General features: G+C 44.3%; 1 protein-coding gene across 2 annotated transcripts; it reads right to left on the bottom strand.

Moving 5' to 3' along the window:
• Positions 1 to 6,417: 6,417 nt before the first annotated feature.
• On the bottom strand, positions 6,418 to 27,280 carry LOC119446140 (NADH-ubiquinone oxidoreductase subunit 8). 2 transcript variants are annotated; one of them, XM_037710499.2, is made up of 5 exons: positions 27,154 to 27,280; positions 26,322 to 26,474; positions 22,562 to 22,734; positions 18,868 to 18,996; positions 6,418 to 6,672 (listed from the first exon to the last, which is right to left on the bottom strand). In XM_037710499.2, the coding sequence occupies exons 1-5, from the start codon at positions 27,185 to 27,187 to the stop codon at positions 6,541 to 6,543; spliced, it is 621 nt and encodes a 206-aa protein (XP_037566427.1). In that variant the 5' UTR covers positions 27,188 to 27,280; the 3' UTR covers positions 6,418 to 6,540. The 2 variants fall into 2 exon arrangements, with proteins under 2 accessions (XP_037566427.1, XP_049519898.1); XM_049663941.1 differs by lacking the exon at positions 6,418 to 6,672 and adding an exon at positions 6,757 to 6,939.
• Positions 27,281 to 27,404: the final 124 nt, after the last annotated feature.

Here is a 27,404-nt window from a genome sequence, read left to right as displayed (position 1 = left end):
CGGACGAGTGGCTTGGTGCAGCTGCTCGCCTTGGCCAAGCCGTGATGACGGGGTCATAGTGGAATTCGATGCAGCGTTGTCGTACTCGGGCACTATGTGCACCAGGAAAGAACACGCCTCGATGTTTGGTAAAGACGAGAAGGGCCGTGAAAGTCCGGTACGAGCTTTGGTAAAAACGAGGAGGGCGGCGTGCTTAATTCTGTCCAGGCGGTCTGAAATCAACGCTCGTCAATCGCTGTTTGAATTGATGTAACCACCTCCCGGTATTCTGCATGCTGCCGAGATACCTAAATCCTCTAACGCATGCCGCCTGGCTCGAGCGCAGATATGGCACGCGAGAACAAGGAGTGAAAGTCCGATTACGAAGTTGGAATGACGATGCAACGACCATTACGGCATCACGAACAAATAGTCATCGGCGCAAGTTCGTAGACAACTTGGCCCACTGGGTCGGCAAGAGTTTTATTGCGATAGCAATTATATGGACACTTCAACCGGATTTCTGCCGTCGGCGTCGCCGTCGCCGTGAGGTTCCGTATAGATAAAATCTTCACCGCGCGCCGTATGCCCGAGCGGAAGCGTGCGGGGACGCGCGCTATCACGGAGAGCGAACGCACTCAATCTCCCACGCGCAAGCAACGAAGCGGGAAGCCAGCGCCGGAGGGAGAGGGGGGGGGGGGGGCACTTCTACTGTGCCAACAACCGCGCTCGTCGCTCGACCGCACGGTCTCTTATCTCTCCCACGCGCAAGCAAGGAAGCGGGAAGCCAGCGCCGGAGAGAGCGGGGGGGGGGGGGGGGGGGGGCGCACTTTTCCTCTGCCAGCAACCGCGCTCGTCGCTCGCCGCACCGTCTCTTATCTCCACACGGCTCGGACCTTTATGCACTGTGCATTCGCCGCTCAGTTTCTGTTGAAGCGATAGACCGCACGTACCTTCGCCTGCTGCAGCGTATGGGCTTGCTGCCAGCGTTTTGACAGTCGTTGTCTGCAGTCAATCAGTGTGATTTATTCATGTTTGTTTGTGCGCGCTCACACCACGCTTGTTCATTCAGTTAGTAATAGTCGGGCCACATTTTCCAACGCACGCTACACATGTAATGCTGCCCGGATCGGCAGTGCAGCGCTACAGGTGTGTCCCTTCGCACGCGCGCTGCCCACGGGAAGCGCTTCTCATCATCACCACCGTTTCACACGCGCCTTCTCGTGGTCATCGAGTCTCTCTTCATGTCGGTGTACTTACGCCGCAGCACACCTGCTTACTTAATCAGCTCATGTTTACTACAATTCATATTGCTACCAAAGCCGCTCACCTTACTTCGTATGACATTGCTGTGTTGCTATCGCATTCATTGCTTCGCCCTTAGGGCGAAACTGTGACATTTTTTTTTCGTGGTAATGCCATGCCGTGCATGCATGCATGTCACGAATTTATCTCATTCGTGTCATGCATGTCATGACAATCATGGGACTCATGTCATGATTTGAAATACCGACGATGACATTTATTCCAATCATTTTATGACATACATGGAATGGCATGTCATTAATGACACACATGGATGTCATGACAAGCATATCCAGAATATATCCAGCTATAGAAACGTATGTCATGTCATTCAATCCATTATAGTCATCCTAATTATGATAGTCATGTCATGACATGATTGCCATTCATGCCAGTTTTATTTTCTAACAAGTTATATATCAGGATATCCATGACATGACGTGAGTGTCATGAATGACATAACTGACCCGAGATGATGGCATCATCATTATTTCCTTACCTGAATATGTATCAGGATATATGTAGCGAGACATGCCTGCATGACATGATAAGAATGACATGGAATGCCATGCTCATGCATGTCTTGTCATGAACGTCATGTCAACAATTCATGGCATTCATGTCATGACAAACATCATTCATGTCAGGTCATGCATGCATGTGATGTTGTTCATATCCAGATATCATCATCAGCCTATATTTATGTCACTGCAGGACCAAGGCCTCTCTCCCTGCTATCTCCAATTACCCCTGTCTTGCGCTAGCTGATTCCAACTTGTGCCTGCAAATTTCCGAACTTCATCACCCCACCTAGTTTTCTGCCGTCCTCGACTGCGCTTCCCTTCTCTTGGTATCCATTCTGTAACCCTAATGGTCCACCGGTTATCCATCCTACACATTTCATGGCCTGCCCAGCTTCATTTTTTCTTCTTAATGTCAACTGGAATATCGGCTATCCCTGTTTGCTCTCTGATCTACACCACGCTCTCTTCCTCTCCCTCAACGTTAGGCCTAACATTTTTTGTTCCATCACTCTTTGTGCGGTCCTTAACTTGTTCTCGACTGGTGATCCTGAATTCTTGTTCCCTTGCTAGGCTATGAACATAACCTTTGTCTTCTGCATATTATTCTTCAACCCCACTTTCTCAGTTAAGGTCCTCAATGATTTGTTATAATTTGTCTCCATTGTTGCTGAATAGGACAACGTCATCTGCAAACCGAAGATTGCGATGGTTGCTACCCTTGATCCTCACTCAGCCTTCCCAGTCTAAGAGCTTGAATACTTCTTCTAAGAATGCAGTGAATTTCATTGGAGAGATCGTGTCTCCTTGCCTGACCCCTTTCTTGATAGGTAACTTTCTACTTTTCTTGTGGAGAACCAAGGTAGCTGTGGAATCCTTGTAGATATTTGCCAAGATATTCACGTATGCCTCTTGTACTCCTTGATTACGCAATGCCTCGATGACTGCTGGTATCTCTACTGAATCAAATGCCTCTTCATAATCTATGAAAGCCATATAGAGACGTTGATTGTACTCCGCAGATTTCTCGATTACCTGATTGATGACATGGATATGATCCATTGTATAATATCCCTTCCTGAAGCCAGCCTGTTCTCTTGGCTGACTGAAGTCAAGTGTTGCCCTGATTCTATTGGAAATTATATTGGTGAATATTTTATACAATACTGAAAGCAAGCTAATGAGCCTATAATTCTTGAATTCTTTAATGTCTCCCTTCTTATGGATTAGGATAATATTGCCATTCTTCCAGCTCTCTGGTACACTCGAAGTTGTGAGGCATTGCGTATAAAGGGCCGCAAGCTTTTCAAGCATGATATCTCCTCCATCTTTGATTAAATCAGCTGTTATTCCATCTTCTCCAGCAGCTTTTCCCTTGGTCATGTTTTGCAAGGCCCTTCTAATTTCATCGCTGGTTATAGAAGGAGCTTCTGTATCCTGTTCGTCACTACTTCGAATAAAAGCTTGGCTGCTCCGGGCACTGCACAGGTCAGAATAGAATTCTCTCGCTGTTTTTACTGTCATCGAAATTACTGATATTACCCGGCTTATCTTTCAGTGCATACATTTTGCCTTGCCTATGCTACGTTTTCTTATCAGATATATTCAGATATATATTAGGTTAAAGAGGCAACCACGACAGTAACATGTCATTTGTACCATTTATGTTATGACATACATACCACAAGCATGTGATGTCATTGATGTCATGACATGCACTTGTATATCATGTCATTCATGTCATAACACACATAATATATCAACTCCATGTCATGACATTTATGTCAAGTCATCATGCATTTCGTTCGTATCCTGATATATATTGAGTTAAGGACCACGACGACATCCTGTCAATCATATCATGACATACATGCTATGACAAACATGTCATGCCATTGAGGTCATGACATGCGATTCATGGTAAGTATGCATGCATGTCATGTCGCCTCATGCCTATTCTGATATATATATATATATCCAGTTGAAGAAACGACTGCGACGGTATGACGACATAGGAGGCTAGATAGATAGATCGAAACACTCAAAATGCCTGAAGTTTGCAAAGAATGCTTCGCATTAAAATTTACTGCCGAATTCTGTAATCCCTCCAATTATCTTATAGTCTCCTTTTCACTCTTGCCTAGAACACGAGTCGCACTTATGTTCATTTCCCACAAAAAGTGACAGCTTCACGACTCTATAGCTACAAAGTGCGTCGTTGTCAGCGTTGATTTCCATAACGCTGACAACAACCACTGTCGGAGGACCTCTTGCTAGGCGCATGACCACAGAGTTGGCAGACGATAGAGGCAATGCGTGCTTTTTCACGTTTCTTAGGCGACACGGGCCTGGACTCACGCTTGTGACAACACTTATGCAATGTGTCCTTTCACCTCGTTCCTCCCATTATCATCCTCCATTGTGACCCTCTTTCTTCCCCTCTTCCCCTTCCCTTACGTAGAGTAGCAGGCCAGATGCTCCATTTTCCGGCCGACCTCTCTACATTTTCAAATCATTAAACTACTTCTTCTTGTACTGCAATCAGGGAATGCCGGTTTTTGGCCGCAATAATGAGGCAGAGAGATGGGCATGGAGAAAGAAAAACTTCTAGGGAGCATTACGACACGCAGCCAGCCTTCACGAGCCAACTCTCCGTGAAGCCATCCCCTTCACCTTTTATCTCTTAAATAATTTCTGGCATAACCCATCTCACGATGAATGTCGACCTTAATGTAATTAGCATTGAAGTAATGTAGCGGCACACCGTATAGCAACCGCAGAGACGCATCATGTACAAAGCCCAGGCCCACAGGTACGCTTGCAGACGAGTGCAAGCTCATGGTAGCGCACCCACGCATGCGCAGATGGTGCAGATGCAGTTTAGACTTGAACATGTATGATCGAGTTGGTGGGAATAATGATAAAGTTATTCAAAATTTTTGCACCAGAAGGGAACTTGTGGTTTTGTTTGTCATTTCAGAAATTCCAACTTCACTGTATCAATGAGAAGTAAACCAGGTATCTGCTTTGACTGTATCGATGAGAACTAGGTCCTTCATTATAGCTTAACCAAGGGTTCAGCGTAACAGTGTTTATAAAAAAAGAGAGGTCAGTGTATTCTTCACAGCATCAACTGTGATTTATCATAGCCTCCTTGAGTGAGCTCAGCGTCACACTAGTACAAGGAATACAGAAAGTCTGCAGCACAAACAGCACAAACAACAAGAATAGGCAGCGGCAGAACTTTAGAACCTCCACAAGGGAGAAACGCAAGAAAACAGCAAGAACAGCATATGGATTGCTGATGGCATCAGCTATATCTCGTGCTATGGCTGCTTCGTTCACCTCCAGGATGATCGTGATGACAGCGAGCTTTAGGTTTTGGTTTAAGTTTTACTAACGAGGTTGCTCTTATGCTTCTTTGGCACAGGCTTGGCGCAATTTTCCAATAAATGTTGGTTTGGAGCAGGATGGCAGAATGGTTTGCTTGCGGTGCAATTTGGCGCAGCAGTTCCACCAATGACTTTTGTCAAAGGGACAGTGTGAAACCATTCTTGCAGTGGACAAACAAGTTGTCCAACACCAACATGCTACGCTTGAACAAATTAGTGCATCACACTGTATAGAAGCGCCAAACATCAAAGAGCATGCCTAAACCTCTGTGGCATGTAATATTTTCCAACTGCTCAAAGATTGTTCTCAATCAGCGCAATCAGTAAGCAAATCAGGATAACTGGACTGTGTACAACCACCACCATTTATATTTATAGGGCCCAAAGAGCAGTCCATTTTCACTCCATCTATGAAAGCGTTCAATGCTTTTACAGGCAACGCAGGCCGTGCCACCAAGTCTAAGTATCACTAAGGCCAGACTTGACGCTCTTGCACTCAAAAACGCCCGTGTGCTTGCGTTGTAGTGCACATTAAAGAACCCCACGTGGTCAAAATTAATCCGGAGACCTCCACTACGGCGTGCCTCATAATCACAACTGGTTTTGGCATGTAAAACCCCAGAATCAATCACTCAACGCTCTTGCACTGTCCTCATATGTAGCCTGTGAGCAAATTGGGAGTAAAAAAAGGTCAATGACAGTAACTGTCCAAAGTGACATGCTGACAACCTGCAAATGCCGAAAATTAAAGGAACGGAAAGTGGCAGTACACATCATGCAATTTGTTTCTTTGTTTCAGTTCGTGCCTTTATATACCGTCATCACCGTGAGCATGTTGCCACGTCGCCATACTAACTACACAACTAACACACCAAATGTTACAAAGCCACCTTGACAAATGTAAGTCCATTTATCAAAAAGTTGGCTAATCAATTGGAGGCACACTACCCCGGTAATGTCTTTCTTCCTCACTGCTCTGATAGGCATTTGTTGACAACACAATACTTCTGGTGCTTACCTAAATGATGCAGTTTACCAGACGGGCTAAATGATCTGACATTGACACTCCCACAAAGTGTGCACATCCATATGCTTTTCTTGACGTGTCCACTCAGCTGGTTTATCTGGTTGGGGTACATCAAAAGCAATACTATTCAGCAAATGTGAACGAAACCCTTACCCGCCTGACAACAGGAAAATGGCAGTAATACGCAGACAAAACCAGGAAGCCCAAAAATTTAATAGGCCTCCACTTATTTACATTCCTACAGGGAGAAGGGCTTTGGATGACCTCCGGAGCAGTCCATGAGAAAGAGCGATGGAGGCAGGAGACAGCTCTCTATCTATCGGTACAAGTAGTCTGCTTGAATGTTGGCAGCAAGCTCAGGCTCCCACTTGTCACCATTGCTTAGGAGTTTCTCCTTGTTGTACAAAAGCTCCTCGTGCGTTTCCGTAGTGTACTCAAAGTTGGGGCCCTGTAGGAAGCCAAGAAAAACAGAGTGCCAATTGTATTCCATAACCACTTAGTGCCAAGTCTTTTCACATGCATCATGGCAAGCAAATATCAGTGAAAACTAAAGTAACAAAAGGGTCATTCCACACGAAATGTCCCAGACCACAAAAGTGACCATCACCGAGTTTCTTGGAAGAAATTGGGCTTGTTGGTGATTGTGTGAATGAGGTTTCACCATAGTACTTCTCTCTAGAAAATTTTTTGGTGACTTAAGCGCTCTTTGAAGTTTCTGGAAAGAAGCAAAAGTTGGTTGGAGGTACATCTTTTTTTAATAAAGTGTGAAACAAGGTAGAATGGCAAATCTTATTTTATAATATTCTACTGGCATGGCTCTTTCATGTGACGTCATAGGTGGACACATTTATTGATTTTCCGCATTAATTTCACTCAGTTAAAAAGCAAAAAATTTTGCATTTTCAGAAATTTTTGCATGAACATTGTTAAGGTTTAAGCCACATCTTTCTACCATTTTTTTTTCCCGTTGCTAAAGTTTCTGATAAAAACTATTTTCTGACTATAAAGTTAAGCACTTTTCCAGAAAGTTACTTCCAAATTTGGCATAAAGTCACTTTTTGACGATGTTCAGACCTAAATTAAACAATAAGGCCGTCCAGGTAAAAATATGTGAAATAGCTCATTGTACACAGCAACTTTCCATCTTGTGATCTAGAAATTTTAATTTGAGCAAATTTTGTTTGAAGCGAGAAAAAAGTTTTTGATGTCCACAACTAATCTCATTGGCAGGTGCTCCGAAACTGTGTCTTCCCTGCAGAAGACGTATGCGCCGCCGACTCTTTTTCTGGCATGCATATGCATTGTGGCTATTTGCCAAGCGAAGGCATGCCATGTCACTTGACATCAGTATACAGGGTGTTTCAGCGAACACTTTCAAAAATTCTTAAAGGTTGCCTGTGGCAGATAGCCCAATTCTAGTTCATGAGCTGGTCTACTCGAAGAGGCGGACATTACTTGCACAAGAAATTGAAATGCATAATCGAATAATTAACAGAAATTCACTAATTAAGTTTTTAACTAATTACCTAATGGCCCATATTGCAATTTACAAATTGTAGCCGTGGAGTTCGCAAGGCGGATCCACTTGGAACGAATTCTCGGGATGACACCAGTTTCTAGATAATAATTCCTGAACTTTGCGGAGAAATGCATTGGCGTTCCAGTTAGGTTCTTAACAAAACGTCGCATTTTACATTGAAGCACAAAATTAACTGGAACGCCAATGCATTTCTCCGCAAAGTTCGGGAATTAATATCTCCGAACTGGTATCATCCCGAGAATTCGTTCCAAGTGGATCCACCTTGCGAACTCCACGGCTACAATTTGTAAATTGCAATATGGGCCATCAGGTAATTAGTTAAAAACTTAATTAGTGAATTTCTGTTAATTAGTCGATTATGCCTTTCAAGTTTTTGTGCAAGTAATGTCCGCCTCTTCGAGTAGACCAGCTGATTAACTAGAATTGGGATATCTGCCACAGGCCAGCTTAAATAAATTTTGAAAGTGTTTGCTGAAACACCCTGTATATACATCATAAACGGCATATGTTCGTCAGTTCAACCCTCCTAATTTAGGGGGCTCAGGGCGGTCAAGTGGGCGACCGCAGCACAGATGTGAGCTTTTTGCAGTGGCAGATAGTGGCTAACTTAGCCTCATTCTGTCCTATGCAGAGGCAGAATAATCACACGGTTATTTCATCTCTGCAGCTTCACACCACAATGAAAAAGGCACTTGATCAGGCCCACAGAGACATATAGCAGACATATATATCCTGCAAACTGGAAATTACTTGTCGTCTCCTATGCCACGGTTGGCGCGGAGTGTCGATGATTCAGATTCTTGCATAGCTCGTAATCTGTTGATCCGTAGTACTCAGAAAACTATGAATCGGCACCATGCGCAATATCCTGTGTAGGATAACTATCCAATCCTGACAACGACCTCGAAAAAGTAATGGTTTACTTCCATCATACAAATGTATTATCGTAAAACGTAGGTATGCGGGCATCAACATTCAAACAGGGTAAACGCATATTTTACTGCCATTTACTACGCATAAAAAAGCATGCGCCCATATTTAATGCCTAAAGCGTTCATAAGCACGGCAAGAATGCAATTGTTGCCCGCACGTGTATTGCAGTGACGGCACAGTTCGGGAGTGTCTACCGGTGAGAATGGTTGTGGACCTCAAAAATTGTTTTCTTGCCTCAAACAAAATTTACCTACTTACGATAGTTTATTTTCAAATAATCATATACCAAACTCTACGCTCGGCTTAGATTCAAGGATTTAAAATAACATGCCAGTTTTTTAACTGGAATTAATAAATATGGTACATAGCTAGAGCCATCTAGAAAAGTCAGTATCGCAGGCTCACAGCCGCTACTAGTCGGGCCAGTAGCTAACTCAAATACACGAGCGATGATGCCATTTTGACCTGTGTCGTATCGGCGTGCGGCGTGGCATTATCGTAATGGCACCAAACAGGCGATGCCACTATAGTGCCGCTTTCAAACTAAAAGTTCTGCTAGTTATGTCAAAAGGGGCCGCGGCAAACGAGCATCACTATCGCCGGTGGCGGGCTGGGTAGCTGCAGTGTGGGATGACAATCCAGGAGCTTTGATTGTGCGCTCCTTCAAAAAGTGCAGCATCTCTGATGCCCTTGATGGTACTGAAGATATAAAGATGACAGCGACAAGGAAGATGCGACGAGGCTAGCAGCGATGATGACGTTGAATGAGCTCGGCATGTTCATATTCAATAAATGCTGTTTCCATTTTGTGCACGCTGTCCTCGCTTTTTTGCTTGGCCTACATTCCAGGTAAGCTTTTTTTTTTTTTTCTTTTCAGGCTTCAGACTTTCGGGGGTCGGCTTAGAATCAGGGCCGGCCTAGATTCGAGTAAATACAGTACTTGAATTAAAATTTCTGGATCTGTGACAAGATATAAGGTTGGTGCGTATAATGGGCTATTTCACGTATTTTTAAATCATCAGCTTATATGTCCACTGCAGGACGAAGGCCTTTCCCTGTGATCTTCAATTACCCCTGTCTTTTATATGGAGGGTCTTAATGCTTAATATGTCTGAACATTGTCAAAAAGTGAGTTTCTGCCAAATTCAGAAGCAATTTTCTGGAAAAATACTTGATTTCATAGTCAAACATTCTATTTAGCATAAATTACAGCAATGTGAAAAAAACAACATTTTTTTTAATTTATGCTTTGCATGGCTTCGGATAAAGTAGTGAAAACATGCATGATGTGTTCATGTCACTGCTCACTTCTTGGAATACCTTGGAATACATAATGTCATCTACATGGACACTGCAAAAGCAACTAATAAAAGGATGGCTTAAAATAGCATTTGTCATCTCTTGAAACCAGCAGAGCAAGTTCTTCCAACCAAACGAGATAGGATTGTGCTCATATATGTTAAACTAAGTCACAAATGTTGATCCTAAAAAACAGGTATAACCGCCAGTATTGTTCAACCAACCCGCTCAATAATTCGATCAATTCCATCGGTTTTATCAAATTGGAGTCGACTGGGAGTAATCACCCTTTGAATACATCTTTTCTTTAGTATTGATGCTGAGGCTCCCCTGCTTGCGAGGTCTGTCAATTCACATCAATTTATGTGTGTAGTAAGCTCGAAAAAACCAGTAAGATAGTCTCCCTTCACATAAGGCTTTATTTAGCATTGCTTGCTTGTTTTTCTCTCTGAACAATGTTGGTGTTTGTAAAACACTACCAAGCTCTGAGATGTTCACATGAATTCTGCAAATTGCACTGTCCGTTAATACGCATGACGATACATCAATGTTGGAGTGAGAATCACATCTCTCTTGAAGGTTTTGTCGCTCCTTGCAGCTTTGCTTAGATTAGTAGTGAGGGAAGGCTTGCGGCAGCTTTAGTAGTGCTTCAATAATATTGGATGTTTTTAGCATTTGAACTGGTCATTGAAACTCTCTTCAGAGATCATGTATTACAAGCACTAAGACTGAGAAGGCAGGTCTTTTTCAGCAGGACGAAGTAGTTGCTGCTTCTCAAGAAGGCAAAATTATTAGTGTTCATCATCCTATAAACTGCACAGTGGGTTATGAAGGACACTGTAGTGGAGGGCTCTGGGTTAATTCTGACTTTGTGGGGTTCATTAATGTGTACTTAAATCTAAGTACCAGAGCATTCTTGCTCTTCGCGTCCATCAAACTGCGGCCGCCGTAGCTGAGAATTCTCAGGAGAAGGGTAGCACAACTCAAGAAGGACTGGCTGTTAGTTGGTCGTGCTTTCTGAATATGGTAATTTAGCGAGTACTCGTTCAAGTATTATTTTGTTAATGCCACTTTTTGAAATGGGTGACCTTTATGTCACGTTTCTTCCCCGCAGTGACGCTGTGATGTGACAGGGTGCATGCGCACCAAATAGTAGATATATCAGTGGGCGGTCAGTAAATAAGCTGTTGATAGCAGCACTCGTCCTTGTTTGCTTTTTTGTGCGACTGTCTGCCAGTTAGCACTAAGTTGCCATAGTTAATACATAACTGAAAATCAGAGAGGGCCAGAACCAATTTTCTGAGAGCCACGCGGACCAGACTTTAATGAAAAATTTTGCATGTTTTGCTTGAGTAAATGCAGTCGATGTTTAGTGTCATGGCACTCACTGCTGTTCTCGGCACATCTTGTCATCGAAGACAGAAGGTTGTTCTAGTGCAGAATCATAAAAGGGCACCTGCTCACAGACGTAATTGGTTCCAAAGAGAGAAGCCACTTTCACGGTATTGTTAGCTATCCTTCCATATTTGTTCTCATCGAAGTTCTTACAGAACCACCTTTGGTTCTTGTAAAACAGAAAAAGGAGCACTGCTCCTTCTCTAGCGTGCCGTTTAGTTCGGGCAAACGCTGCAGGCCGGTGAGCTACAGACGCTCTGTGGAGTCCAGTGTGCAGGTGCCATTGAGAAAGGATCCTGAAACAGGTGGTCGCTCTATTTCTCATCTTTCAACAGCTTGAGAAGATACTGCTGGAACTGTGTCAAAAGGTACTCAACATGTTCTGAAGATTCAGTGGTGTGCTTTATTCTCCATGAATGTTTATCTTCAAATTGAAAAGGTAGCCTAGAAACTTCTGTTCGATCTTTTATCCCAGAAACTATTGAAGCAAGAAAAACACCATTACCGTTCCGATTTTTGAGTATGAGAAAAATATCGCACTTTCCACCTACAGAAAGAGTGAGAAATGGCTATTTCTGCATTTAAATATCAATTTTGTGGGTAGAGCTAACGGCATGTCAAGAACACAGCCCTTAAATCCTTGGTCACTTCATTACAAACTTCTTAAAATGTGTTGATAATGAGCAGCTTGTTATTTCTATAGGCCTTCACAAAGCCTTGACTGAAGTTGTTGGCACCAGTGTTACCAGATCCAAAAATATTGACTGACAAGTATACTCCTGATGAGCTACTGTGTGCGCACATACAATCGTCTTCCATTAATTCGACCATGGCGGGGCTAAAAAACTGGTCATGTTATAGGACGGGCAAAATTAAGCAAGAGGCAGAAAAAAGACCAAAATATACCGCTGATTCATTCGAAAATAATTGCCCCTATTCTAACTCGTGCCCGAAATAATGTGCACCCCCTTTTTATTGGTTCAAAGTAGAAAACCTACATCAAAATGGCATTGGAGTTCTTAAACGAAGTAGAAATTGAACCTGCACATGAGTTTTTAGCAAGAAAGATGTAGCATGTCTCCAATTCTGGCAATAAGAAAAACACGAAACCAGCGAACTTTACCTTCACAGATTGGAAATTTACTTCATTTCTATTGTTGACACTCGCAGACTGCACTTTATCACTCTCTATGAAGAACCACAACAAGTTGTCCTCCGTACGGTCCATAGCGCGTTTGATATTCTGCATTTATGAAACGACTCCACCACAATAGCAAACAGTACTTGGTAGCCCATGCCTAGACTAACCACTTCTCTAGTTCGTCCTGCGACGCATGCAATTATCTGGACACCAAAAACGTGTGGCGCAATTTGTTGCCGCTAGTTTAACATGTAAAATAACTTATCATTTGAATGTGCTTTTGTAATCAGACTGAAAGCGGTGCGTAGTCATCGTCATGCTATGCGAGAACTTGTCCTGTCGCCACTCTAAATTTCAGAACCTTGTCACAACATGCATCACAGCTTGAACGCAAAAAAAGTGATGTGCATATCCACGGCCAGGTCAGGTGGTAAGTACTAAACAGACTCACAAATTACCTCAAGCAGTCGTTACGGGTACGAGAAAGAAAATGCCATTACAAGTACTACCTTAACCACAAAACAAATTAGAGCGTATTTTTGTAAACAGGAATAAGTAGATATTGAAAGGGGAAAAACCTCAATTTTATTCCATATAGATTGCTGTATGTCATATTCATTTGCACTCGGTATACTTTTTCTGATCACATGGAACATGACAATGTGCATCTCAGGCATATTGACACCAGTGTTAATTTTTGGCTGTGCACACACTGTAGGATGTACCTTTATGTGCACCTTAAGTGTGTTGATGGCATAGCGTCGTTTCACTTTTTTTTTTTGGCGCTACGCGGACATCGCAGTAGCGTGGCCGATTCCGCTTTTTGTGGACGTCTCAGACCCGCGGCTAAGCATTCCGAGCATCGGTGACGCGGACTTCGCGACCGAGCTTCGGGCACGGAATGCTCGGACACGCGGCTAAGCCTTTCGCGCGTAGGCGTCTCCGACTCGGCGATGAAGCACATCGCGCGCGGACTTCTCGGATCCTTGCCTAAGCATTTATCGCGTCGGCACCTCGGACTGTGTGACTAAGCTAATCGAGCATCGACTCGTCGAGCCCGCGGTTAGGCATTTCGCGCGTCGGCACATCGCTCATCGAGTGTCGACTCCTCGGACCCGCGGCTAGGCACTTCGCGCGTCGGCACCTCGAGCGTCGACTCCTCGAGCCCGCGGCTAGGCAATTCGCGTGTCGGCACATCGCTCATCGAGTGTCGACGCCTCAAGTGTCTATTCCTCGGACCCGCGGCTAGGCATTTCGCGCGTCGGCACCTCGGACTGCGCGATTGAGCTTACCGAGCGTTTGGACCCGCGACCAGGCATTTCGCGCATCGGCACCTCGGACTGCGCGACTAAGCTCGTCGAGCGTCTATTCCGCGGACCCGCGACGAGGCATTTCGCACATCGGCACCTCGGACCCGCGACTTGGCACATCACGCGCCGACTCTATTATCGTAATGCCACGATATCTCGTAACAATACCTATCATACCACCCCTTTAATTCATAAAGAGAACCTCATCATGAGCTCTATTCATTAGGCCACTTGGGCTGGCACAGACACCTGGCTGCAGAAGTGAGGCACGATACAAAAGTACAGGCTGGAAAGCACCTAGCAGCTGCATTGCTGCCTATCTATCAGTGGCTCTCCTAACCTCCATAGCCATTGTCAATGGAAGATGATTCAGAAGCCTGCTGAGAGCCTTCATTCAGTAACATGGTCGATTCTACCAAAAGAAAACAATGCCTCACTGACTGCACTAGAGGCTGCTATCAATGAGGCAGTCTGCAGATACAACGCTAGAACTACTGTATATTTATGCCCACATAGTTCTGCACCTCACTTGGTTTGAAACCCAGGCACCATGCTCTTTGTAGAGCAGCAGTAAAGAATGCCATACAAACATGAAAAAGGCAGAACGAAGGCTCAGCAGACCAGAGGCCACATGTCCAAGAAGCCCCACGTCACAAAACACATCAAAGATTGCAACTTTGGTGCGTTTTAGAGAACTGAAGAGAAGGTGCAACTTTGAGAGCCGTTTTCCTCAAAACTGTTTTTTTCGCCTTTCTGCTGAGTTTCTGGAGCTGATTTCTTCGTTACCGTTTAGCCTATTTTGATTCTGTTTTTTTTGTCACGTTCCTTGGACTACAGTGCAGGTCGAGACAGTCTCGCATTTTTATCTTGACTTTTTATAAATTTATGGCATGGCTATTCGTTCACCCCGAAAGTGTGCTTGGTGCGAAGGTAACTTGAAAAATGACTATCTAAAAAATTTGTGTTGCGAAAAAAAAAAAGTAAGACTGTCACGACCTTCAGCACGCATTGAGCTATGCAGTCAATACTCAACGAGCCTTCCATCATGTTTTTTAAGCTCCCTAGGCCCTCCAGAAAGTTCAAGAGAGAAAAATTCTGCTCAATAAAATGTTCTCAAGGTATCACTCTGAAACTTTTATGGAAGTATCAGGGAGACATTCTAAACATTTGTGCCAATTTTCATCAAAATCCATGAAGAAATCAGGAAGTTGATTTTCAAAGCCACATCCCCCCTTAAGTGTGTTGATGGCATAGCATCGTTTCCGTTTCATTTTTTTTTTACAACTACACTGTAATTGTACTACAGTATAGACCACTTATAACGTAACTGCTTATAGTGCAGGACCGGATATAGTGCGGTCTTTTCAGACTCCCATTAATTTTCCCATAGCACTCCATGTATACACGTATCGCTTATAGTGCAGTTGCGGGAAACGAAATACCGGTTACAGTGCGGCTGCCTGGGAGTACGGAAGTCAGCGGAGACGGCGAACGCTCCCCTCAAACGGGCGCCCCAAGGAGTGCTCGAGGAAGAAAGAGAGACGAAGTGGAGGAAAGGGCACGTGGTGCGAACGAACAGCCAGTGAGGCTGAAACCAGAATCTTGAGTGCGAGTCGTGAAATATCACGGCGCGCATAGCGAGCGCGGGCCACGAAACTGACAACGCCGGCCAACGCTCGCTTCACGAAACGAAACTTCAGGGAGCGGGCGGCGCCGGACACAGCACGGCGAAGGTCGCACATGGAGACCGTGGAATGTGAGGGAGGAGGGCGGCAGGGAAGCGGATTTTGCCTCGGGGCAACTCCGCCGCTTCCGTGGCTCCCCTCGCCCTCCCTCGTAGCTCCTTCACTTTCGACTGTCACCGTGCGCACGCACCGCCGTGCAGGTGCCGCCGCTCCAGCCGGCCCGGCGCCAGCTCCACGAAGTTTCGTTTTCTGCCGTTATTGGGAAGCGGGCAGTTGCCAGCGTGGGCAGTTTCGTTGGCCGGCCTGGGACTGCGCCGCTGCTTCCCTCTGCGCCGTAGCCGCAGCGTGCAAGGTCAACACGTGACTATAGAAAGTAGAGGAAGCATAAAGGAGAAAGAAGGGTTGACTGACATTTTCTACGCGTGGCTACGGTAGCGTCGCTGAGACGTCGGCACGTACACGCATGTTCCGGCGCAGTAGTAAGTGGTTTGTGTGGAAAAGGAAAGGTTGGCGCTATCTTCTGCAGCCCTTGAGGGAGCACGGCTCAGCGCCATTCCGGCGCAACGCAGAATGCAGAATCGGCGACCTTGCCATTTGAGAGAGGGTGAAATTTCCGCCGCGTTTTTTTTTTTTGCCTTCTTTTTTTTTTTTTGTTCGCGCACGACATTGAGGGGTCTCTCCTAAGCTTTTACTCTATTGCGGTGCCGGAGCAATGCCGGTCGGAGGCGCCACCGTGTGAATTATTTCGAATTAACGAGATTAGACTGTAAATTGAATGCAAACGTTCTAGCCGCATTCCTCAACTGTCGCATACGTGTGGCTGCTCGGTGCACATGTTTTGCATATTTGCGTGCCTTGAAAATTGTTGCTTTGGTTATAGTGCGGTACCGTTTATAGTGCGGATATTCGCGACTCCGGCGACTTACGTTACAAGCGGTCTACACTGTATATGTTAAAAGATGAGTGCTTTCATGTTGTATATTGTATATCACTTATTCTCTTTTGCAATTATATATGTCAAAAGATTAATGTCTTTATGTTGTGTGCCAATTCCTGTACATTATTTGCTCCAAAATAAACCTTTTTTTTTCGTAGCTCTGGTTGGTGAAAAAAATTTCATTTTTGCGAAACCAATAATATTCATATTCAAAAGTACTATTCTATTCAATTTGCACTTGGTGTTCATAATTAGAATTCGCTTCAAAATTGTAAAATTGATATACGCATACCCCTAGTCCCAAGCATTCACTGTACCTAAGCGCCGCCAAGACAGACGCTTCCGCTATTGGAGTCACCACTAAGAGCGGGCGCGTGCACAACCAGCCAAGTTCAAGTTGTCTGGCAAAGGCTAATTTCAGGATCGAAATAAAGAAAGTTTGGTCCCATAGAAATGTATGGGTGCCAGCCGGGACCTTCGGTCGATCAAATTAACCAAAAAATTGAATTAACCGAAGTCACATCAACGGAAGCCTACTAAATTTGTAAAGATTGAAAAGTAAGGCTGAACGCACCAATTAAAAGCATTGGTTTGCAGGTGCTACTGCCTGTGGCCGGGATTCAAATGAAATATACAGTAGGGAAACACAAGTTCAATTCAGTAATATGGATGCTCTACATTCAGTAGTATGTTCAGTGGTCACCCCCCAACCCCCGTGCACCTTACTTAACATTTTCCAGAGGAAGGTCGCACATTCCCACACTGCTTTAGTTGTTTGTTTTCGTGTGCTAGACACCACCAAACGGTTCAGTGCGTGTATTGTGTTTGGCGACAAAATTGTTGTTATTCTACTTATATGGCAATGCGCTTACTATTTCACCAGCACACCACAAAAGTTTGAATTACGTCGCAGGCCCCTAAAAAGCCACATGGCCCGCAGGGCGTATGCTGTGCAGCCTTGCACAAGAAGATAGTTAAGCGGGGTGCTGCATCTAAAACTGTACAACAGGGCGTGTTCAATTGTTGAACGCTATTTCCTCTGAAAGTAGCAAGGAGCACTCTTTCCACTGTGGGAATGCGCGACTCTCGCGAGTCCCCTGATGTTGTTTTCTCCGCATAGCTCGCGTCTCCTGTAGTCCGGCTTCTCCGCGTGGCTAAGCGCCGGAGGCGGTCGTAGTAGTTGCGGCGCGTTGCGAGAGATGGCGCGAGTGTCGCGATGCTAACGCCACCAAATGGCGGGGTGATTTGGGCGCAAAAGGAAGAAGGCGCTTTCTCTTTGGCTTGGGATCGGCGACGAACACGCACGAACGCTTCGCGCGTGCGCCGGCCCGCTTCGCGGGACCGTCTCGCGAGGCTAAGAGCAGGACACCGGTACGGACGAACACGGATCGTTCGAACACACCACCGTTCGCGTGACCGTACACGTGAACGACTAGGCGATGGTGTCACAGCATGGGGCGAACATATTCGCTCGCTATCGGGTCGCGGTGAGTCGGACTTCCTTGATTGTGGCGCGCCCATGTGAATGTTCTATTGGTAGTAATTCGGCTAGTGTGTATTAGTATATGAAAGGTGCAATAAATGCCCTTTTGATTGTGTGCCCTACTGTGTTGTCGTTCCTTTGTCCCAAGAGCATGTGCGAGACCCCACACCACGTGCACCATGGTTCACAAACATGCTCCAGAAGGTGCCACTACCTTGCTATCCCATTAAGAAATAGTTGCATGTTTATCACCCAGTCTTGGTTGAATAGCATCTCATAAAAAAGCAACCCATCCCTCTTGATTATCAGACAGCCAATCAAACATTTCTCGCCGTAAAATTTCGAATGAATTGTTCCTAGTGTGGCATAGAGCAGGCCCGACAGTAGTGAACCACAAAATACAGTCTAATGCAACTTTCCTATGCTGATTTAAAGTTACAGCTGCTACTTAAACTAATTACCACCATTATCTCATGACATGTTCTGTTCAGTCGTCGGTCCCTTTAACAAAATGAATTATCTCATGCGTAAAATGCTTCAATGCTCTAGAGAAATGTGATGCAAGCATGCAAGAGAATATGGCCTTGAGCAGCAAATAACAAAACAATGTGTCTCCTTGACAAAGTCAGACAATATCTTTAAAAAATCCATGTACTACTAATTATGATGAGGGAGCAACTGAAGCACCAGATTTCCCTTCACTAATCATAGTGTGTAACCCAAGGTCCACGCCATTATCACTTCCTTGTTTCTTGCTTACCCCACCGCATCGGAGCCACACCTTCAACAGTGCCTCATGCATGAAGTCACCGTGATTGATTAATGTTCAATTTGATTCAAAGGCATCAATTTGATTTTTTTCTCATATGTGAAAGTCCCACATGGAAAAACAACAGGATTAGTGTCAGCGGCATGCTCACTTCAACGATGGCGTCAACAGGACAGGCCTCCTGGCAGAAACCACAGTAGATGCACTTCGTCATGTCGATGTCGTAACGGGTTGTTCGTCGGCTTCCATCTTCGCGCTCCTCAGCCTCGATGGTGATGGCCTTCGAATAGAAAAAAAACCACGCACATGGTTTCATGCCAGCCACTTTTTCTGAAGAGAAATAAACTTCAAGTACTCTGCTGTCCCATGTTGTTGGCAGTGCACCCAAAGATGAAAGCACATCTAGTCGAATGAAGCAAAAACAATATGAAAAAAAAAAAAAAAAAGTTGCAGTTTGAACCAAAAGGCGAAGAAGCATTGATTGTGAAAGCAAATTATTCGACAGCTATATGCAGTAAGGTTAGTAGCTTTATTAGCTGTATAAAGTGCTGTAAACATTCGCTTACTAACAAAATTCACAAGCACGGTGTCCACGTGCACAGGCAAACATGACCACATGTTACTCGATGATCGCGGACACACACTGTCAGAACTCAGGCGTGACGAAGAGCGGCAGCAGCGGCGACTAAATTCCCATCCATGCTGCCTCTCGCTTGCGCGAGAACACAGCGCACATGAAACTATCAGCTATCTCAGGTTGGCTAGCCTTCGAACCCAGCACAGATTACCTAAAAGATAGGACACACGCGTACGCGTGTGTCCTATCTTGTTCGCGTGTGTCCTATCTTTGTGTCCAAAGTAAAAGAAGAGATGTGCGCTACCCTGCCTTCCTTCCTGCCCACCTCCTAACGTGCGCACATCTCCCTGGTCCCGCCCTTGCGCGTGCGAGAAGACGCCACCACATCAAGCTACCATCCTTCTCGGCTCACCGTCGCATCTACCACACACAGCACGTGGCCACGGTCTTATCGCAATTAGACTTTACACGGAACCACACGGCGACGAAGGGAACTTGCCTGGAGTGTCCATATAATTGCTATCGCAATAAAGAAAATGCAACCTAACTGCATTGGAAGTGAAATTACAATGTGCACATGAATAAAACACAACTGTTTCTAAATGTACAGAATAAAATGGCCTTAACCATTTCAAAATTTCTTTTTTTTTTTTCTATGCACTTGGCTCAGCTAATACAAACAAGTAGGTTATGAAAGAGCAAATTCTGATGCTGTGATTTGATATGCTATCTTCTAAGCAGGGTGACCAAAAAAATTTTGGGTCAACAATAGGATATCCATTTCCAAGCCCACATGAACTTATTCTAAAATTGTCAAAAATAGGTGCAGCATTCCATCTAAAAGTCAATTTAAATATCCAGCTGGTTCAAAAGGAAAGCATATTTTGTACATCGCTTTCATGGCTTTTCCAGAGATGGCTGAATTCTACATTGTGAAGGAATACTTCACTGCGACAAAATGGACGAAAGTCAGTCCCAATCAGCTTTAATGTTATTTTGCACTAAACAGTGATGGCAACATCATCCAATCCGGGCCTCGCAGATATCCAACCACACGAGAACACTCATGAATGAGTGTGGACGTTTGGCAGCTTTAGTTGTCTAGAGCTCATCGACGCTTTTCTGTGCCTGTACTCCGTCCGTTTAGTGTTTGGTGTGTGCAGAGGCAATTTTCAAGGAATTTGCACAAGCAGGCAAACAGACATAGAGGGTTGAAACTTGAGGAAACTCTAGTGAGTAGGGGATGTGCAAACACTGTACAGTTCCTAAAAGTGTGTTGCAAAGTCTGGTGCATGATAGTCAGATGCCCAGCAAGACCTTTACCCTTTCAGTGCTGGGTTCTTTTCTCGGATATTATAAAACAAACGCAACAGTTTAGTTTTGGTTGTGCAGAAATGAAAAAATGACATGGATAATGGCAAAAGCTCTCTCGTTGTGGTCCTCAGATTTCTATCTGACAAAAGGAATGTCAAAAGGAACATGGTGGGACAGAAAGGTCAGAACGTATCGGTACATCAGTGACACGGAAAGGGTTAAAGATTGCATGATAAAATCCTGCGGCCTGTAACAAACCACGCTGTAAGGGATATTGTACTGCATTTGGAAATACCTACAGACGTTAAAGAAAACAGCAAGTTGAGCGGTGTTAGTAAATGATGACTCTACAATACCATAAAAGCCACTCTTACCATAAGAGAAGGCTTGATAAGCCAGAAAACAAAGCATTAACGAAAGACAGGCGGCAACGCCGCTTTGATGTTCCCACACCAGCTCTCCGTCACGTCACTAATATTTATAGCTTCCGCTTGGGCTAAGTTAATTTTTTATCAGTAAAGATGGACTACATTGCATTCTAAAGGAGCCCAAGACTGAACTTGGCAAGTTTCAAGAACATTTACTGCACCACAACGGCTCAAATACGAGAAAGCTCATTAAAATCCTCGACGTTACACTGCCGTAATGGCCCTGGTGTTCTGGCGTAAAATTAAAAAGCTGAAGTTTGGCCTTTATTTTTTCTTCTAGTAATCAACCTGTTACTGTAAAATTAGTTAACGTAGAGTTGTGAATTAATATTTTACCAGTCTAAACTGATTTGGAATTTTTCTCAAAGCCAATGCTGTTCTTCATGAAAGCATGGGTCATTAGGTTTAAGGCGACTAAACATTCAAGTATGACTGGCCTAGGTCACAAAGCAAATGAAGACAATGACTGCACACTATAGTATTGTGTACGACCAGCTGCATCATTATTCTTAGTTTGAAAACAAAAGTTCGTGCTTACAGCTACACTGTTCTTGCTCAAATTTACCAGTACGATCATATTTTTTGGCTCACAATGCTTGGTACACCACTTGGCTTCTCTGCTTACTTGGTTCCTCCGGAAATTAGGAAAAAAAAAAAAGCCATTGTTGCATGCACACCTCGGAGTTAAAAAAGTCAGCAGTACTACAGACACATGGACTGCTTTTGCCACCTGTGGACAATTAAAAGTACTGATAGATAAGCCAAACAACAATGGCAAGTGTTCCATAAGAGTGAAGCCGTCCTTGCCAAACTTCACAGGTTGTGGCATGCATTGGTCGCTGGGTAGGTTTCTTGCCTCAAAGGTCCAGTGCGGAGAGTTGTTTCGCCACTTACAGCCAGCACTCTGCTATCTACTCAGCACGCTGCCAGCCGACGATGAAGATAGACGACGAAATAGAAGCCCATGCAGACATGCCATCACTGATTCGCATGTTACTGTGAATTATAGCAAACACCGGGACAAGGATAGGAAATGACATTTCGCATTCGCAACCATACTTGCTGAACCCCAATTCCACAGTTTCAATGGGACAAAACTGGCTACAGTTGGGAGGTTTTGTTAAGTGAAGTTTCTATGTGGTGTTTGAAGGTTTAGATGTTGTGGTCGGTGGTGGCGCTGTGTCACATTTCTCCGCTGCCACTGCCAAGGACAGCTGCGAGATGCATTCGTAGCTGTAATCCAATGCACGCCATGCAAAGAAATACTGCTCTGCGTCTCCTATAATGTTCCGCTATTTCATCTTGCCACCTCACCAAAACTTCGCTCACATTGATTTCCACAGTGCGTGGGATCAGCATCATTCTGAATGATGCGGACCAAAAAATGCAATCTTCTTGCAAAAGTCAATGCAAAACCTTCTTTTAAAGTAGTTAGAACGAAAACACGTCACTGTATGTACTGAAAGCAATGCAAACAAGATAGAACGACGTACTCAGTTGTCATTTGAGTGAATGGCAGTCTTTACCTGTGCTGGGCAGATGGCCTCACACAACTTGCAGGCGATGCAACGCTCCTCTCCCGATGGGTAACGACGCAGGGCATGCTCCCCTCTAAAGCGGGGGCTCAGGGGACCCTTCTCAAAAGGATAGTTGATGGTGGCTGGCTCCTTGAAAATCGTGCCTGTCACCACTGCCAGACCTGCAGAGTGGACAAAAGTCGATCAGGCTGGAATGTTGCAAGTAATGCTTAAATGCCAGTGCAGCAAACTTCCATTAATTCGACTCCAGTTAATTTGATATTTAGGGTTAATTCGATCCCAGCCGATGGCCCCAGCCGGCGGCCATGCATTTCTTTGAGACAATACTTTCGTTATTTCGATCCTAAAGTTGGCCTTCGCCGGATAATTATCACTTGACCAGTCAGCACGCACATGCCTGACTTATGGTGACCCCAAAAGTGGCACATTTAGTGGCTTCGTCTGTCTCGGCGGAGCTTAGGGGACAGTACATGTGTTGAACACATGTCATCTCCGATTAAGAACGCCTATTTTAGGCCTGCCCTAGGAAGATTTTAAAGCAATAACTAGCTCGCAATGTCTAATTACAGTAATTACCTGATCGTAGCAATCACTTTTTTTTTTTTTTTTTTGAGGCAGGGCACAAATTGCCTGTGCAGTGGATTGGACACGATACTAAAATAGTCTTTGCGGCATTCGTATGCTTTACCGCGTAACATGAAAGCATTGCGGCAAAGCTAACTTAAAAACCATATGGCGAAGCTGACTTGAGAAAACCAGCCGACGTTGTGCAACACATATTAGACCCTTGCCCATTTCCTTTGACAAAAAATTGGGTGGGCGTTAGATTTCTATTGGATTTAGGAGCTTTAACGTCATTTCTATGTTAGTTTTCTACTTTGGACACAAAGAAAGTAGGTGCGCGTTTGATTTGGGGGTGTCTTATAAACAAGAAAATGCTGCAAAATGAATCAGCGGTGTGCTTTAGTATTTTCTCTGCATCTTGTTTAATTTGATTCGCCGGATAATCAGATCAGTTGTGGCAGTCCCGTACCGGTCGAATTAACGGAAGTCGACTGTAACAGTGTTTAGCACATCTTCAATATAATTTTGTCTAACATCTTATTGGCGCACAATATATATATATGTGTGTGTGTGTATTGTTTGCCGTCGCTTGTAGATACTCAGACTATTTTTTGTATCCCGCCTAATTAGATAGTCTTAATTAATTATTCAACTTCTCAATTATTATAATTAGATTAAAAGTGTCAATGAGAAAATTGTAGGGCAACATGAGGAACTCCCGATACAGCTTTCTGTTGCTCAATACATGCAACATAAAAGTGTTTTTTCAAACATGAGAGAAGCCCGCAAATACACGCAAAATTGCCGCGCGACTGCCCCCTCGAGGCACTTTGCGTGTATTCACAAGTTTCTTTCACACTCGGAAAAGCACTCTTATGTAGCACGTATTGAGCAACAGAAAGCTGTATCGGGAGTTTCTCATTTTGCTCTACAATTATCTCATTGACATTTTTTGTCTAATTATAATAATTGAGAATGATTAATTAAGACTAACGATCTAATTAGGTGGGATACAAAAATAGTCTCGAGTATCTCCAAGCAACGGCAAACATTACCTTGGTTCTGTCCAGCTACGTGGCATTTGCATATTTTTAAAGTTTGGCCCAAATTAATTGAAACACTTATACTGCACCCAGGCAATGCTCTAAACAAAATTTCCCATGAAATTCTACTTCCAAAAAAGTTTGTCATGGACAAAACAGTGGTATAGCTGCAACATGGGGAGAAGGCCCTCGTCAGGCATTGTGCCTTTTGGCCTCCTTCCTGGAGTGTATTCACTTCAAATAAAGAATAAATAAATAAAAAAAAACATTCAATACAGTGAACCTCGTTGAACAAACACTGTAAATTTTGTTAAATAATTTGATACAAACCTAGCCTGAGGCTACAGCACAATTCAACCAGCAGTTAGCCTGAAATTATTATGCTCAGCTCAACAATCTTGAGGCGATCCACAAGAGCCATGGAGGAAAAAAACAAAACAGGAGAGGCCCTGACATCAGTTTTTTGAAGCCGGAAGTGCAGCCAAGTTGGTGTGCCATCTTCCTTTGCGCCTCCAATCAGGGGTTCTGCAGCTCGCCGGAGCAGATGGGCACAAACTTTGAACTTGCATTGTTACGAGCCGCCGGACGTTTGTGCAGCTGACGCGCTGTCAAAACAAAGCCTAGGAAGCTTCTGTAGCAGTTTTAGTGAAGCAGACGCGCTACTGTGTTTTTCCGTGGCATGTTGAAGAAGACGACGAAGACCCGTGTCATGATTGCTTGAGTGTATCTGTTGCTGGTTGCCACTCACACTCACAGACCCAAAACACAACTTTCAAGCGTACACACCACACTCCAAAGTCAGCTTTTCTCGCGAACAAAAGGTGCTGCGAGAAAGACACCGACGAAAAAATCTTATTTCACTTTTCAGAGATCGAGAGCAGCAGCGAAAGCTTCAGGAGCGTGCTTGCTATGGCAACGTTGACATTTGGGGTACCAGTCCCAGTGCTCCTTTGCGAGAAACAGCACGTGACTTCCGCCACACTTTCTCCAATATGTCCGTGCTGGCCGGGGCCTCTCCTGGGTTTCCTTCCTCCATGACAAGACTGAATGCAGCAAGTTTCAAAAACATTTACCGAGCCACAGCCGCCCAAATGCGACACAATACTTTGAAATCCATGACGCCATACTGACGAGGTATTGGTGAGAATAAAGAAATAAAAATTCAACCTTCATTTCTTTTTTATCAATAAAAAAATAGATTTTAATCTAGACTGATTTAGTGTTTTTCTTTGTTGTCACTTTAACAGCACTAACAGGGTGGTCTAGTCAGCTTACCTTCAGGAAATGGCAACTATAGTCAGCCACAAGATAGCACTGATTAATTAATTGGTAGGCTTTAACATCCCACAGCAACACTTTGGATAATCAACATGCCATAATGGAAGGTTCCTGAGCGACAGTTTAAAAATTTAGCATGTATACATGCACCGGCAAACCACTGTGCCTAATTCTTCCTGTCACTGCTTCTCCTTAGTGTAAATGTCCCTGCAATCACCTTACTCAGGCACTGCAGCATCTGAAGGCTACATGACTTTGCTTGATCACACATGAGCTTAAACTGGCACAGTAGAGTTCGACCAAATTCCCAAACACTTGTCACCATAGCTTGGATCCATGTCTGCAGCTCCATATTCTGCCTGGAATACCAGGAGCCAAAGCAACATAACACTTCTGTGCTGCCTGTGACTCAGCGTGGCATTCACAAATGCCTAATAATCCCAAATTGGAATGGCCGACAGCCCTGTATCTGTGAGGAGATGATCAGGCAGCATCTCTATGACTGCCCTCAGTACCGTGTGCATAGAAAAGAACTCTTGACTGCACTAGGTGGACCGGCCGATCACCCTTAGTCACAGGAAAGAACCTTGGTGCACTGACCCAGACCATCCTCAGTGCAAAAGGTGATAAACATGTTGCTCTTCTTTCTGGGGACATGCAGAATTCGTGAAAGACAGCGTGTTCGCGTGCTGCATTGCGTTGTGTGCTCACTTTTCCCCTCTTTTTTTTTATCTCTCTCTCTCTCATTTATCTCATCAACTAACTCTAGAACCAGGTAGCCATACGGTTTACACTGGCTAGACAAGCTCCCTATATAAGCGATACGAAAGTGCCACGTTCAGTCTACGCGTGTAATCACTTACCTCTGAAGAGCTCAGTGAAGAATATACGCTTCGACACGACATCAATGTTTTCTCTAATGCTAGAGCCAGGTTCTGGAGGATGGACTTGCTTGTAGCATGACAGGACCTTCGCAGTGGAAAGAGGCCTTGAACATCTCCAGGCGGCGCTGGTCACTGTTTCGTTTGAAATGAAACAAGCACAGAAAGAAAAAAAAAAAAACGGCAATATGTACCACGCGCTGTCCGCTACCCAATTCGCTACCCACACACTAACGACGCACTTACGATCGCGATCAAACCCGATCGGGATCCAACAATTTCTCGGTCGCGATTGGCTCCCTTGTGCAAGCTGTGGGAGGAAGCCAACCGCGGTCCAGAATTTTGATCCAGATCGGTATCGATCGGGATAATATTTTTCGATAGCGATTAGCTCCTTTGCGAAAGCTCGCAGAAGAGAGCCAATGAGCTCAGCTCGCAGATTTCAACCGTATTCGATTTAAGCACTCCTTGAAAGCGTGCGTTTGACAGGGATACTAAACATAAGAGTCATAACAGTTTTTATGCAACAAAAAAGCCACGCGTGGTTGACATGCTAACTGTCCAAAAAAAAAAAAAAGAAAAGCGCTAGGGGAACCGCTAGAAATGTTATGCAGGACAAGTTACAACACCGGGTGAACGGCAAGGTCGAATAAGCCGCAGCTCACCACGCGAAACATTGAGCATAGCGCGAGAAATTACGCAGGTAAGACGAAACTGTAGTCTGTAAAAGCATATTTTGATATATATTTTGTCTACTGGCCACGAATGAGTACTAACACATGACTCAGAGACCAAAATACGAGTTATTTCATACCAAGAGGAACTTTTCGGCTGCACAGGGAAGCCATGTTGGTTTCTACTGGGAGACACAGCGTTGCTAGCGCTGCTTCTCTAAACCATCCCACGTCTAAACTGCGTTATTTTCAGTTTTCTTACTAATTCAGTACATGACGTTGTCTTTTAAATAAAATTCCTGAATTATACAAAGGTATGCAATTGATTATATAATTTACTTTGTTATGTGCTTCTCAGTTTGTGCATATTAAGAAGAATTTCAAAGTTCTT

The sequence above is a fragment of the Dermacentor silvarum genome, chromosome 3, assembly GCF_013339745.2.
Source record: "Dermacentor silvarum isolate Dsil-2018 chromosome 3, BIME_Dsil_1.4, whole genome shotgun sequence".
NCBI classification, from domain to species: Eukaryota; Metazoa; Arthropoda; class Arachnida; order Ixodida; family Ixodidae; genus Dermacentor; species Dermacentor silvarum.
Note: the sequence above shows the minus strand (reverse complement) of the source record. Positions and strands in the feature narration are given on the sequence as shown.